This window comes from Neopelma chrysocephalum, unplaced genomic scaffold (assembly GCF_003984885.1).
Source record: "Neopelma chrysocephalum unplaced genomic scaffold, ASM398488v2 Primary Assembly neopelma1_360, whole genome shotgun sequence".
Taxonomy (NCBI): Eukaryota; Metazoa; Chordata; class Aves; order Passeriformes; family Pipridae; genus Neopelma; species Neopelma chrysocephalum.
The window spans coordinates 110822-124542 of NW_020898024.1; the positions used below are offsets into that span (position 1 = coordinate 110822).

The window sequence follows — 13721 nt, forward strand, 5'->3', positions numbered from 1 at the left end:
AACAATTCCTTCCCGATATCCCATCTAACCCTGCCCTCTTTCAGCTGAAACCATTCCTCCTTGTCCTATCACTGGAGAAAGGGAAATGTCTTATTCTTGGACAAGGAGCAATGGATTGAGCCGCACATCACACAGGGTGATGATCCTTCTAAAAAACCACAAATGTGTCACCTCCAGATGCCCTGGAGAGCTCAGGATTCAGCTGGGGTTTATATTCCTGCAGTGTGAGAGGATGAGGATGGATGTGTGCAGCACTTCATCCCTGTCTTATTTACAAGCAGCGGGAGAATGTCCTGGGAAATGTGAGCAGCTAATTTTAGGTGACAACATAGTTCAGGGTGCCAAGCCCTCCAAGAGGGGAAGGAATGTATCCCCAGCTGGACTGCCTGGAGCTCCAAGCTGCCCGAGGGCACTGGGTGTTTGTGCCACCTCCGGAACATGAATGTGTGCAGACATAATCCTCTGCTGGGACACGAGCAGAGGGGGCTGTTGTGGAAGTGATTGTGAAATCCCTCTTATGGAAGGGGAGAAGAAGGTGCATCTGGGGTGGTTTGCACTGTGCTAATGCTCTCCAGCCCCAAATCCCAAGGGGCTTTCCAAGTGCTAATTAGTTAAGAGTCGGAATTGTCAGCTCGGACACAGGACCTGGATGAAATTCAGGGCTTGATTCCCAGCTAAACTGCCCTACCCTTGGAGGCAGACAGGAAGGAGGCTGAATGTAAATGATGGCATGAATTAAAATTTAAATTAAGTTAAAGCAATTTAAATTAACGGCATGAAGCTGAGTCAGGGGAGGTTTAAGCTGGATATCAGGAAAAGGTTTTCCATCCAAAGGGTGGTTGAGCACTGGAACAGGCTCCCCAGTGGTCACAGTACCAAGCCTGTCTGAGTTCAAGAAGCATTTGGACAATGCTTTCAGGGACAGGGTGGGATTGTTGGGGTGTCTGTGCAGGGCCAGGAGTTGGAGTGGATGATCCTGATGGGGCCCTTCCAGCTCAGGAGATCTGTGATTCTATGATTTTATGACCTACTACACTCCCTCATTTCCTGCCCTGCTTCCCAGCACTGAGCTGGGATGTGCTGGGCTCTGTGGGACAGTGCCTGGGCTCCAGCCCCTGCTTTCTCCTGGCCCCAAATAAGTACCAGACCTTGCACCACTTCTCCCCGGGAAAGCTCCCTGCCTAAGGCACAGCTCCGTCTTGCTCAGGCCGCTCCATGTACAGCACAGAGGCTCCTGTCCGGTACCCGACCTGCTCTGTCCCACCCTCGGCCAGAGAGGGCTAAGAGTGCCCTCTGCTGCACTCCTCCTCCTCCTCCTCCTCCTCCTCCTCCTCCCACGGCAGCGCTCCGCCTCCTCTTTGGGAATAAACAGAACGACTCTTTAATACACAAAACAACTCTCATATTCCAAAGGTCTGTTGTGCTGGCTGTACAGAAGCCTGGTGCTGGATTTCGGCAGCAAACAGAAAGGGTATTGCCCCAAAGTAAAGGTGTGTGAGATCCTGCATCCATCCTGAGGCGCAAACAAAGCACTTTAGGGAAGTGCCGTCCTTAATCAAAACTCTTCATCCTGGAGCTATTCGTTGCCTTGTAAAACACAGAGGAGTTCTACAAGCACTCCTCGTGCAGGAGTTCCAGTGATGAAACTTTAATTTCTGGGAGCTGGAAGCACAAGCGATGCGGGGATAGAGGTGACACCTGACAGCTCCAAACTTGCCATCCCTCCCTCCTGCTCCAACGCTGAGCACCGCAAAGCTCTGCTTATTCACCCCTCGGCTCCTGCAGCCGAACAGGAACGGCCGCAGGCAGGGAAAGGGGGGCTCTGACAGCAAAGCTGTGCCAGGAGCTGGAAAGAGGTGAAAATTAAAACATAACAATCCCGCTTTTACTGGGGTTTGATTTACCCGCCTGGAAGGTAACCAGGCTGCAGGCAGCAGCGGCAGCCCCGTAACCGCGGGGGCCGCAGGAATCCGCTCGTGTTCCCTGGAATTTGGGCAGTTTTTGTTGCACCCCTTCGGGCTCGGTTCCAGCCCGTCGCTCAGCGCGGGGCCCGCCCCCTCCAGAGGATATTTAAGGAGAAGCTGATGTGCAACTTGCTCCAAAGAGACGAGAAACTCCGAACGAGCGGGAATCAGTCGGCAGCCTGGATCCCTTCCCAGTGCTCGGGATGTCTGGAAACTTGGGGACAGTGACCCGGACCGTGCTCCTGCTGCTCCTCGCCCCTGGCTGGGTACGTACAGCTCTGCCTGGGCTCTGCAGCTTCTTGCTTGGATGCATGAGAGGGCTTTGGGCTGGGAAACTCTTCCCACCTGCTCCCGAGTTTCCCAGGGAAGCTGGGCTGGGATCAGAGGGACGCAAACGTGCTGTGTAATTAAACGAGGCTCGGAGCTGCCCCGTGTAACGCCAGTCATCCACGGATCTCAGAGCTCCTGGCACACGGGAATGGGTTTTGTTTCATCCCCCTCCTGGGATTCAAAGGCCAGTCCTGGTTTACAAGGGGGAGAAGAGAACAGAGAGAGGGAAAGTCAGTCACTGAGTTTATGTCACTGCGAGGAATAACAGTCTCATATCCCAGTTCCTCACCATCCCCATCCTTCCCCAGCTGCCACTGAATCCACCCATGTGCTCCCAAACCCAGTGATCCCGAGGGGAAAATTAGACTGCGGAGTTTCCAGAGCAGGATTTGTGCCTGTTTTCCTGTTAATACAAGTGCTTGACAGAGCAGCTGATTCCTCTTAGGATGTTTGTGTGCTGTTCCCGTGCCAGGACTGGCAGGAAGGTCCCTGCAGTCATTAATGGCTCTAAATTGTTGGAAGTGCCTTTTGGACACATCAGGAAATCGGGTTCACAGAAGCACTTGCAGGGCTTGTTGTGCTGAGAGAGGCAATAAACTCCTTGTTGGTGAGGTCTGTTGGATGCTCCTGGCAGCACTTGGAGTGTGCCAGCCCCTCTCCTGCCAGGAATGTGCCCTGGGATATGATCTGAGGGTAACTGCTGCCATTCGGGTTGGTACCTTGGTTCTTGCACTGGCTCAGCTTTGGCAGCCTCCTGTTTGTCATATAAACAGTAACAGTGAATCCCACTGCTGCGACCCTCAAACATCACTCTGAGATGTGTCCTTTTCCCTAAACCTGCCTCAGAAATGGAAGTTTTACCTCTCTTTGAGCTCTGAGCATTGGGTTGGACTCAATGACCATAAAGGTCTTTTCCAGTCTAAATGAATCTGTGATTTATTTATTTTTCGTGGATCAAGGCAGGAAATGAGAGCTGTTACTCCTGAATCTGCCTGTGGTGGTGTTCAGAGGTGGGAGTAGTTCCAGGATTTCTGGGAGTTATGTTTAGGCTCAGCCTGGGCAGGTCTCTATGTCCCCACTGTCTGGGAATGGGATCACTGGTTCTTGTCTCCCCTAACAGGTTGTTGTACAAAGTGCTGCAACAGCCTTGGGAAGGTGCCTTGAGAGCCTGTGATAGAGGGAGAGTGGGGATTATCCACAGCTGTCCAGTGTTTGGAGGATGAATAGCTGTGTTTTGGCTGCTTTATCTACTGCCAGTCTTGGAGCACAAGGAGAACCAGTTGGATGTTTATTATCTCACCTCTACCTTGCAGCATTAACCCCTGGCTCAGCTCAGAACTCTCCCTTCCCAGCCCTCTGAGTGCAGTGATGAGCCCAAATAAACTTTAGAAGTCCCCTTTGGTTTGGCTCCCTCAGCTGGTTCCCTGGGCTCCCGTGAACCTTGATCAGGAACGAGGAATCCTGAGGGTACCACAGACCTGGTGAGATCTCATGTCCCCAACTTGTGCCTTCCTAAGGGTGCTGAGGAAGGGGTTTTATGTGAATATGAAGCAGGAAGAAGGTTCTCACTCTTTCTTACCCCCAGGTAGCTGGGTTTGGTGCTGGCAGTTGGGAGGGAGCTTGTTCTGGCTTGTCAGCTGGGATGGGACCCGGGAGTCAGAGGTGGAGAACACGATGGAGCAGAGGCAGGGGAATCCTCTATCCAGGTGTTGGCACTCCCACGGTGGCTTGGCCATCACTCAGGAGTCCTGGGAGTCCCACAGCTTCTCACACAGTGTTTGTGATGGATGCAAGAGCTGCCAGCAAAGCCAGGAGCAGGGAGAGCTGATATTCCAGGCTTTAGAACTCCCTTAACTCCACAGCCTTGATCCCTGAGACTGGTTGTGTTCTGCTGCTCTCAGAGTTCACAGAAGTGCTCTGCCAACCTCAACAGAAACAAGGGCAAGGCTGTAGTGACCCTGAAATCAGGATCCTGCTCAGTGAAAGTCAAAGTGAGTTTTGGGGCAGCCCCTTCTGCAGAGGAAAGAAAACGAAATGTTCCCTGAGTTGAATCTCTCTGGACCCAGGTCAGTGGTAGTTTATGTGGAAATGCTGGGCTTTGTGTTACATTTGGGTCTGCAGCAAAGCCCCTAATTCCAGTCCTGGCAGTTCCTGGGGACAGGTTGGGGAGTTCTTTGGGGCAGTCTTGGGGCAGTTTCCACGCTGTGATGAAACAACTCCTAGAAGCAGTCCTTGGAAAGAATGCAGGTGGAAGGTGTGTCTTGCAAATCCAATATAATCCACTGTTTAGCCTATCTGAAGGAAAACTGAGTAATAGAGGACTCAGGTTCAATGTTGACTTTCTCCCAGCTGTTCCCAGCTCCAGAGGTTCCCCCTGGCCAGGCCGTTTTTCAGCGCTCAATGTCAGGAGGGGTGTGAGCCAAACCCAATTCCAGCTCATTCCCTCCTCTCCTGGACCCGGGAGAGCAGCAGGAGTAGTAAATAGAACGGGCTGACTTTGCTCTGCAATAAAACCAGCAAACAGGAGCCCCAACACCGCCTGGGTGATGGAGGGAGGCACTTCTGAGCTGACTGGTGGGAATGTCTTGGAGTATTGGAAAGAGCCCTGAAAACCAGGATGAACTGGGCGTTTGAGCTGAGGGAAATGAGGCACAGCTGAGGTGGGTGCAGGGTCACCCAGCAGGTCTCTGACATGCCAGAGATCTGAATCCAGATGCTGTGCTCTGAAAGCAGCTGTGATACAGCAAGGGAGTGAAGCTGCTGGGAGCAGAAGGTAAAACCAGGTGGGGTGGTTTGTGTGGGTGAGTTATCAAGGAAACCACCAGAGCCAGCACGGATTAATGAGATCAAGGAAGAGAACTCATAGAATCATGGTTTGGGGAAGGGAACTGAAAGACCATCTTGTCCAACCCCCTGCCATGGGCAGGGGCAGCTTCCACTATCCCAGGTTGCTTCAAGCCCCATCCAACCTGGCCTTGAACACTTCCAGGGATGGGTTTAATTCCACTGTGTTCTGTCATCCCGCAAGAGGTTGTTTTGGTTTGGATTTCAGCAGGAGAGCTATTTTGAGAGTGTTTCTTTCTATGGCCTGTGGCTGACACTGCACTGGAAAATGCTTGTTGCCATTATTTTTTCTTAAGTGCATGGATTGCATCTCAACACAGATCCCGTGGCAGGAATGCTCTGCCTCTTGTGTGAGCTCACGTACCCCCCACCCACTCACCCGGGGCTGGATAACACATCCCTTGGCAGCTCCAGCAGTTGCCTACACGAAAAACAGTAGGGAAGATTTCTGTATTTTTAGTTCTTTTAATGCACTTCAGTGGTTGGGAATTGATCCCTGTGACGTGCCAGCTCCTGGCGAGCTGCTCCAGCGCTGCCGGCTGGGAACAGCTGGGCTGCAGGCAGGAGGGGCTTGGCTCCAAAATACTCTGTGCTAGGAGGGATTCAGGAGAATTAGGCTGATTCCTGCTGAGCAGGGAGATTCTGGGAGGACTCAGCCCTTGGGAGCACCCGAGGGAATGGCTAGATTTGTGTCTGAGGAGGTTTAGGTTGGATCTCAGGGAAAGGTTCTTCCCCCAGAGGCTGTTTGGGCACTGCCCAGGCTCTCCAGGGCAGTGGGCACAGCCCCAAGGCTGCCAGAGCTCCAGGAGGGTTTGGACAACGCTCTGAGGGACAGGGTGGGATTGTTGGGGTGTCTGTGCAGGGCCAGGAGTTGGATTGGATGATCCCTGTGGGTCCCTTCAAGCTCAGGATATTCTATGATTCTATAATTCCATGATTTTGAGGGAAGGTTTAGCCCAGTCCCAGTCCTGCACTGGGCTGTGCTGGGTGTTCCAACCATACAAAGCAGTTGGCACCTTCCTACCCCACAGGAGATCAAGTCAGAGCAACAGTCAAAACAGCTGGAAAAGTTTTTCTGCTGTTATTGGTGACAAACACAATATCCAAGGAAGCTGTTTCCCAAGGGAGGGCTGAGTGGGATGTGACAAGTCCAAACAGAGCTGTAAAGAAAGATAAATTTATTCTCTGACCTCTGTCCCAGGTGTGTGTCCCCCCCTCACCTGCCCTCAGGCTCTTCCCAGCTTGGCTGCCCCTCTCCCAGGTTGCCAGTGGAGCTGTGAGGGGCTTGCCCAGTTGGGTGCTTCCCTCTCCACCCAGGTCACAGCAGGGCAGGATCCCAGAGTGTTTTGGTGGCATCATCCATGTGCAAAGGTCGTGTCAGCCCCGGGTGGGAGCTGAGCCATGTCCAGCAGTGCCTGAGCAGGTTGGAGTGGTGATGGAGCAGGGCAAGGGAGGACTTGAGCGGGCAGGAACAGAAAACCAGGCTGGAGTTGGCACTGAGGAGGTTTCAGAGGATCTTTAGGTGTGACTTCAGCGTGTCACATCTCCCAAATTCAGGCACATCCAGAGCTGAGCTGCTGTAGCTGCTCCAGGCAGACGCAGGACAAAGGTGGCACAGACTCAGTCATTGGACACATCTTGGGTTTTCCAGAGCAGGAAACCCCCCTTCAGCCATAGCCTGGTCTCTGTTTAATGTCTGAAGTGGTGTAAATCCAAGGGTGGGTTTCAAGGGGTGGCCAGTGAAATGCTGCCAATGGGGGCAGCTCTGGAGTCACAAAGTCCCAAGGAAGGTTGGTTATGCTGTGTTCCTTGGAAAGGGGAGAGGAGAGGGCAAATCTCTGGGAATAATGAAGGAAGTGTGAAATCGAGGGGTCAAAATGGGAGCCTTTGGGTCAGTTTTTAACGCTGCTCCAATCCCGCTGCCTGACTTTGGGCAAGTTCTGTACCTGTGCACGTCCTTTTCCAGCTCCAGCTGGGTCTGATTCTGCTGGTGCTGCAGAGGCTTTGATGTTTGTCCTGTGTAAGAGCTGGAATTGCTTGCTGTTAATAATTACCACTTTATTGCTTCCAGGGAGGCGGGGGGTGAGCTGTGCAGGGGACTCGGAGCTACTGCTTGTCCTGTTTGTTTTGGCTTTGCTTCCCAGAGGCATCTTTTCCCCCCTTGAGTTCCAGATGAATGAGGGATGAGAAAAGTCCTGTGAGTCCCTGGGCTCTCCCTCCTCTCTCTGGGGTGTCTGTGCTTGCGGCAGAGCCGTGTTTTCCCTTTCCCTGCCCGGACTCATCCTCTCCGTGGGTTTTTGCCCTCCAGGGAGAAGCACAGGCCTGCACGTTCCCGTGCCAGTGTCCCTCCCAGCCTCTGCAGTGCCCTGCTGGCACCAGCCACGTGTTGGATGCCTGTGGCTGCTGCAAGGTGTGTGCCAGGCAGCTGGGAGAGCTCTGCTCCCTGCACAGGCCCTGTGACCACCACAAGGGACTCTACTGCGACTTCTCCAAAATCCACAGAGGCAGCGGGATCTGCTTAGGTGAGACCTGCATGTTCTGCTCTTGGGTGGTTTTCCGTGGCGCCTCCCAGAACACCCAGCAGAATTCCCTGGGAGCCAACAAATCCACTGACACACACACAGCTCCTTCCCTCAGCTCCAAAGGCGTGAGTGGGGCTATGGATCTCTCCTATGTCCTGGGACATCCTTAGGACACATCCTCTGTTATCCCTGTGGGTAAATATCAGCAATCTGGGCTCTTACTGAAAGGGCTTTTTCCTGGAAAATCCCACCCCAAATCCCCCCACCTTGCACTGGATATGGGTGTTCTGCACTTGGCTGCTCCCAAAGTGTGTTTCTGGCTGGAATGTGTGGGTGGGAAGAGCTGAACAGCTCCTTCACCACATCGTGTCTGTGCGGAACATGAGAATTCCTGAGCCAGGTAAACGCAAAGGCAAGAAACTATTTTCTCTCCTCGTGCCTCTTTTCAGCCAGAAAAGAAAAATCTTTTTGATTTTATGTTTTTATTTGGCGGCTCTTTTTAAAACAGGCAAAAATTACTTTGGTCAAGAGGAAAAAAAAAAGGCAAGTATTTCCTCAATCTCCTGTTCTTTGCTTAAAAAAAAGACTCCTCTGCCCCATCTCTGCCAGGAGCTTCAGGCCCTTGTCCAAATGAATCTAACTTGTAGAAGTTGGATTTTTTTTTTATTATTTTGAAAAGTTTATATAAGTTGTTTCATTTCCCTCACCCAGTTTTTTTGGGATCTTTAGGAGCCATGGGAGCTCCTGGTTCTTTCTGTAGGCATTGACACCTGAGAGCTGAGGATTGAAGCTTAATAAGGTGAATGTAGGTGTGATAACACCCAGCAGGTGTGAGCCACAGGCTGCATCATTCCCACTGGGAATTGGGGGTGGGTTTGTGGAGGAAAGGCAGTGAAATCACGGGAATGATTTCCTCTCAAGTCTCCCCACAAAGCCTGGGCATCCTTCTGATAAAGGCACTTTGTGTTCACCGTGACATATCAGGTCTGATCCGAACATTTTGGAGTAAGAGTCCCAAATTCCTGCTGTGGAGGAAATCAGAGTTGGCGACACAACTATCCCCCCTGCTTTTAAGTGAGAAATTAAGCTTTTCATGGCAAAACTCCCAGTGAACCCAGACCAGGATATCTCCCTAAAATGAACTGAGGATTTGAGCTGTAAGGTCCTTGGGTGATGTTTTCGTGGTGTCCACATGGATCTGTTGGAAGAAGGGGGATTTTGGAGGCAGGGAAGGAAGGTGGAGTGGTGAATCAGAGGAGGGGAAGGATCAATGTGACTTACATTTATCCAAGAAAGACAGATGTTCTGGGAGCAGAAAGGAGCTGAGGTGTTCCAGTGCCACGGGAAAAGCATCTCAGCTGGGACCAGCCCGAGGGCCATATCAGCAGAGGTGGGAAGGGAACCCTCACAAGGAAAATTATCGTGTATTTGCTTAATGTTATCACATTCCACACAATGCAGAGGAATCCTTCTCTTCCTGCAGAGACCTTGGAGTATCAGAAAGGTAGAGACAATCCCGTAGTAACTCTAGAGTAGGGTTCCTACCGGTGGTAGGGTGGCCTGGGTGGGTATTGGGACCTGGCAGAGGAGCTGGAGAGGCTCTTTGAGCCCTGCCATACTCCCTGTGGAAAAGAGCAAAAGTCTCCTTGGCTGGAGTTGGTGTCTGGGGTCGGGCAGTGCCAGGGAATAAAGAACCACCTCTCTCCGCGGGCGCCGTTGCTTCGGTGCCTTAATTGGATTGGGTCATTGGGAAAGGGAGGTCAGGGAGGGTAATGAAGGGCACGACAGAACCACTGAGTTTGGAAAACATAATCAACCCCTGGAGTGAGCTGCCATTCCTTGGGTGGGGAGGGAGGAGAGGGAACAGCACGATCCGTTCAGCGGGACGGGAGAGCGCTCGGGCTGAAAAACAGGGAGAGAGGGTTTAAAAATAAGTCTGAATGGTTGTGTGGAGGGAGGGTGGATGGATGGCTTCCACTTTGATGGAAAAAGTGAGGATTTTGAAACTTCTAAGTTGGAGCACAGGAGTATTTTTATCCCAATGGCATTGAAAAGAGTTGCAAGCCGAGATCCAGCTCCGGTTTGGAACAGTCCGGAAGGATTTGTGTCCCCTCAAGGGATGGGATGGAAAGAGGCTCTCGCTCCTTGTTTAGTCCAACCACTTTCTGTCTGACACTGTGTCCCCTGGGTGAGCAGGACTAAGGGCAAAATAGATCAGGTTTCCTGGGAAGCCTCCACAAGCAGCCAAGAATCCTTCACTTTGGTAGCTTCCCAATAGAGGTTTGCATGGTTTTTTGCAGGAAGCAGCAGCTGCTGAGAACTGTCCAAAATCAGGATTTCTGTCCCGTGAACAACTCTGAGATTTCAACATTTCATTTCAGGCTGATAGAAAAAAAAATATAAAAATATATCTAAATATCTATATATTAAAAAAAAACCTCAATTTTTTTCATGATTTATTTAGAATACTCATTTGGCTGTGTCAAAACTTTCTGCTTCCATTTTATCAATATATTTCATCTTGATCTTTTATAGTGCCTAAAATAATTACCAGAGCAAAACACTTCCCACCACGGACACTGTCCCACAAGTATTTTGGTTGAGCACAAAGGAAATCTTTGATATAAAAATGAAATGCTTCAGTTGGTTCCTATTGAAACCATTCCTGATCTCAATCAAATAAGAGATTTCTGCTGGAAAACTTCCACTGGGAAAGTTTTTGGCCAAGCCAGATATAAGAGCTGGGGAGCAGAGTGAAGGTTTTGCTGCTCTGTGTCAGATATTGTTGTGTTTCCTTTTATGCCCAAGTTTTATTAGGAAGGAGGGAAAGACTGGTAGGAGGGCTGGAGATGAGAGACACGGAGATCAGAAGAGAGAGAACTAGAAAAAATTGGAGCTGGAAGGAAGAAGAGATTTGTGCATCACAGAGGGGCCAGAAAGGTCACCAGCCCAAAGTGTCATTTCCTTTGTAGGTGCCATCAGCCACGTGGGAACCAGCTGCTCTCAGGAGAATGTTGCCTTTTGGTCTGCCAGGAGTATTGAGGAGCAAAGTTGCTGCTCATGTGCCATGTCAGGGATGTGACACCACTGACCGGGCACTGACTGGGGAACGGGCTGTAAAGACAAAGTCACACTTGACAGCTCACCCAAATGGAGAGAAATTTTTCTAGAGAGCTTTGGGAGGGTTGGCGGTTCCAAAAAATCCATGTCAGGAGCAGCCTTGAATCCAGGGAGGCAAATATTAAACAATCCAGCACTGGGATGGCAGAGCAGGGCAGGGTGGGCTCTGTCCCTTCTCGGCAGCCCCGTGTCCCCCTGAGGCAGAACTTCAGCCTCTCGCTCAGCTCTTCCTCCTCCTCCTCCCCCCACAGCTCACGAGGGTGCAACGTGTGACCTGCTGGGCAAGATCTACCTGAACGGGGAGAGCTTCCAGCCCACGTGCAAACTGCAGTGCATCTGCCTGGACGGCGCCGTGGGCTGCATCCCGCTCTGCTCCGACGACCTGCGCCTGCCGTCCCCCGACTGCCCCCACCCCCGCAGGGTCAGGGTCCACAACAAGTGCTGTGAGGAGTGGGTGTGTGAGGAGGGCAGTGACAACGACCTGGGCACGGCCATGGCGGGTGAGTGGGGTGGGCGGGATGGGAACAGGAGCTGTTGGCTGGGGAATAGGGAAGGATCCAAACTACCGGTGGACTGGGGCACGGGGGATGGGGGCAGGAGCTGTTTTCTGGTGAAGAGAAGTGGATCCAAACCACCTGTGGATTGGGGTACATGGGATCTAAGCTACCTGTGGAATTGTGGTGTGTGAGGTGGGACCAGGAGCTGTTTGTTGGGGAAGAGAGGTGGATCCGAACTACCTGTGGATTGGGGCATGTGAGACAGAGCTGGGGGCTGTTTCCTGGGGAAGAGAAGTGGATCCAAAGGATCTCTGAACTGGGGCACATGAGATGGAGCCAGGAACTGTTTGCTAGGGAATAAGGATGGATCCAAACTACCTGTGGATTGGGGCTCATGGGATGGAGCCAGGAGCTGTTTGCTAGGGAATAAGGATGGATCCAAACTACCTGTGGATTGGGGCTCATGGATGGGGCCAAGAGCTGTTTGCTGGGGAATAGGAGAGGATCCAAACTACCTGTGTATTGGGTCACTGACTGGTTTGGAACTGGTCATGGTTTTGTACACTGGCATGTGGGTATCAGAGCCATTGATGGGAGAGCTCAGTGGTGCTGTGTGCACCCTGTGGTGTCACAGCAAGCTGGTTGGAGCTGTGCTGTGGTAGGAGATGTTTCCCTGCATCCTCCCCCTGCTGAGAGGCCGAGCAGCTCACTGGATGGGCCAGACCTTTGCTGCTGTTCCTGCAGCATTAGCCCAGGTTGGGAGCAGCCGTGGAGCTGCCACGCTTTGTCTCAAGCCCTGAGCCTCGCCTTGTGTCTCTTCCCCATGGCTCAGTGTTCAGGCAGGACCCAGCCCAGAAGCCTGAGCTGAACAACCTGCAGGAGAACTGCCTGGTGCAGACCACGGCGTGGAGCGCGTGCTCCCGGAGCTGCGGGATGGGCATCTCCACCCGCGTCACCAACGACAACCCCCAGTGCCGCCTGGAGAAGGAGACCCGGCTCTGCATGGTCCGGCCCTGCGACTTCCCCATGGAGAAAACCAAGGTGGGGGCTTGGGGAGAGGGGGACACAGCTCCCCAAATGCCAGGGGAGCCCTTGGGAATGGCGCTGGCTCAGGGGCTTTGCTCCGTGGTTCCGCGGTCTCCGTGCCCCGTTGTGCAGTGACGGGGGTGGAGCAGAGGCCTCGGTGTGTCTTTCCTGCCTGTGTTAATCCATCCGGACCCCTGGTGGCCTAGTGGTTAGCATGCAGGACTCTCACCGCTGCGACCCAGGTTCGATTCCTCGGTCCCCCGGGCAGATGGAGCCCGTTAGCCCTGTGAGGCCATCCATCTATGAGAAGGTCACTCTAAACAAACCTACGTCCTGAGGACCTCACTGCCATCGTCCAAGCTTGCTTGGCCCCTGCAGATGAACCTTAGGATTAAAGGGTGGGCTCAGTTCAGCACATGCTGTGTCTCACCTAAAAAATCCATTGCGCAGGCTTGAAAGGTAAAAGACCTTTCCCAAAATCTTCATTCGCGAAGACTGGCCATTATTATTATTATTATTATTATTATATTATTAATCCATCCACTCTCTCCCCAGAAAGGGAAGAAGTGTGTGAGGACCCCAAGGCCACGCCAGAGCCTCCACTTTGAGTTCTCGGGGTGCACCAGCACCCGCTCGTACCGGCCGCGGTTCTGCGGGAGCTGCTCGGACGGGCGGTGCTGCACCCCCGACCTCACCAGCACCGCCGAGGTGGAGTTCCGCTGCCCCGAGGGGGACTCCTTCCACAGGAAGATGATGTTCATCAAGGTGTGCTCCTGCCACTACGACTGCCCCCGGGACAACGACATCTTCCTGGCCACCTACCACAGGCGGATGATCGGGGACCACGTCAGGAGCGAGCGGCAATAGCCCTCCCCGGGCCGGATCCGAGGTGTCGGGAGGGATCTGAGGGGCTTTGGTGGCTGTGTCCCAGGACAACGCAGCCTCTGCCCCTCTGTGAGGGGCTGTGCTCTCCAGAGCAGCACTGTTCACACCAGTGGTCCCAGTGAGCTGAGGTCTGGGGGGGAACAGCCCCAGCTGCTCCAGCCCTCTGACCCCCACCCACGGTGCCGTGCAGGTCAGCAAAGGACCAGACACAGGCTCGAGCTGCAAACTTGATCCATGTTCCCACTGGCCAGAGGGGAGAGTGGATCAAAGCCGTGCGGCTCCAGCCTGTCTCCAGCCCAGAGCACAGCGGGCACAGTTCCTGATTCAGACCCTAGGAGCTCCTCCAGCATGAACTGGGTGTGGGCCAGGCTGCCAGACCAAAACCTGTCCCCTGTGGGTGCTGCTCTGGGCAGCTTTTAGTGCCTTGATGAGCATTTCACAGAACCATAGAATGGTTTGGGTTGGGAGGGACCTTAATGCTCATCTTGTTCTAACCCCCTGCCATGGGCAGGGACACCTTCCACTAGCCCAGG

The 13721-nt window shown here is 52.9% G+C and overlaps 1 protein-coding gene across 1 annotated transcript; it reads left to right on the forward strand.

Annotated features, from left to right (window-relative positions):
* The first annotated feature begins 1982 nt into the window (after positions 1–1982).
* Positions 1983–13721, forward strand: LOC113978719 (connective tissue growth factor-like). The gene is made up of 5 exons (XM_027705876.1): positions 1983–2230; positions 7447–7660; positions 11032–11280; positions 12110–12318; positions 12859–13721. Exons 1-5 carry the CDS (start codon positions 2168–2170, stop codon positions 13168–13170), a joined length of 1047 nt encoding a protein of 348 aa, XP_027561677.1. The 5' UTR covers positions 1983–2167; the 3' UTR covers positions 13171–13721.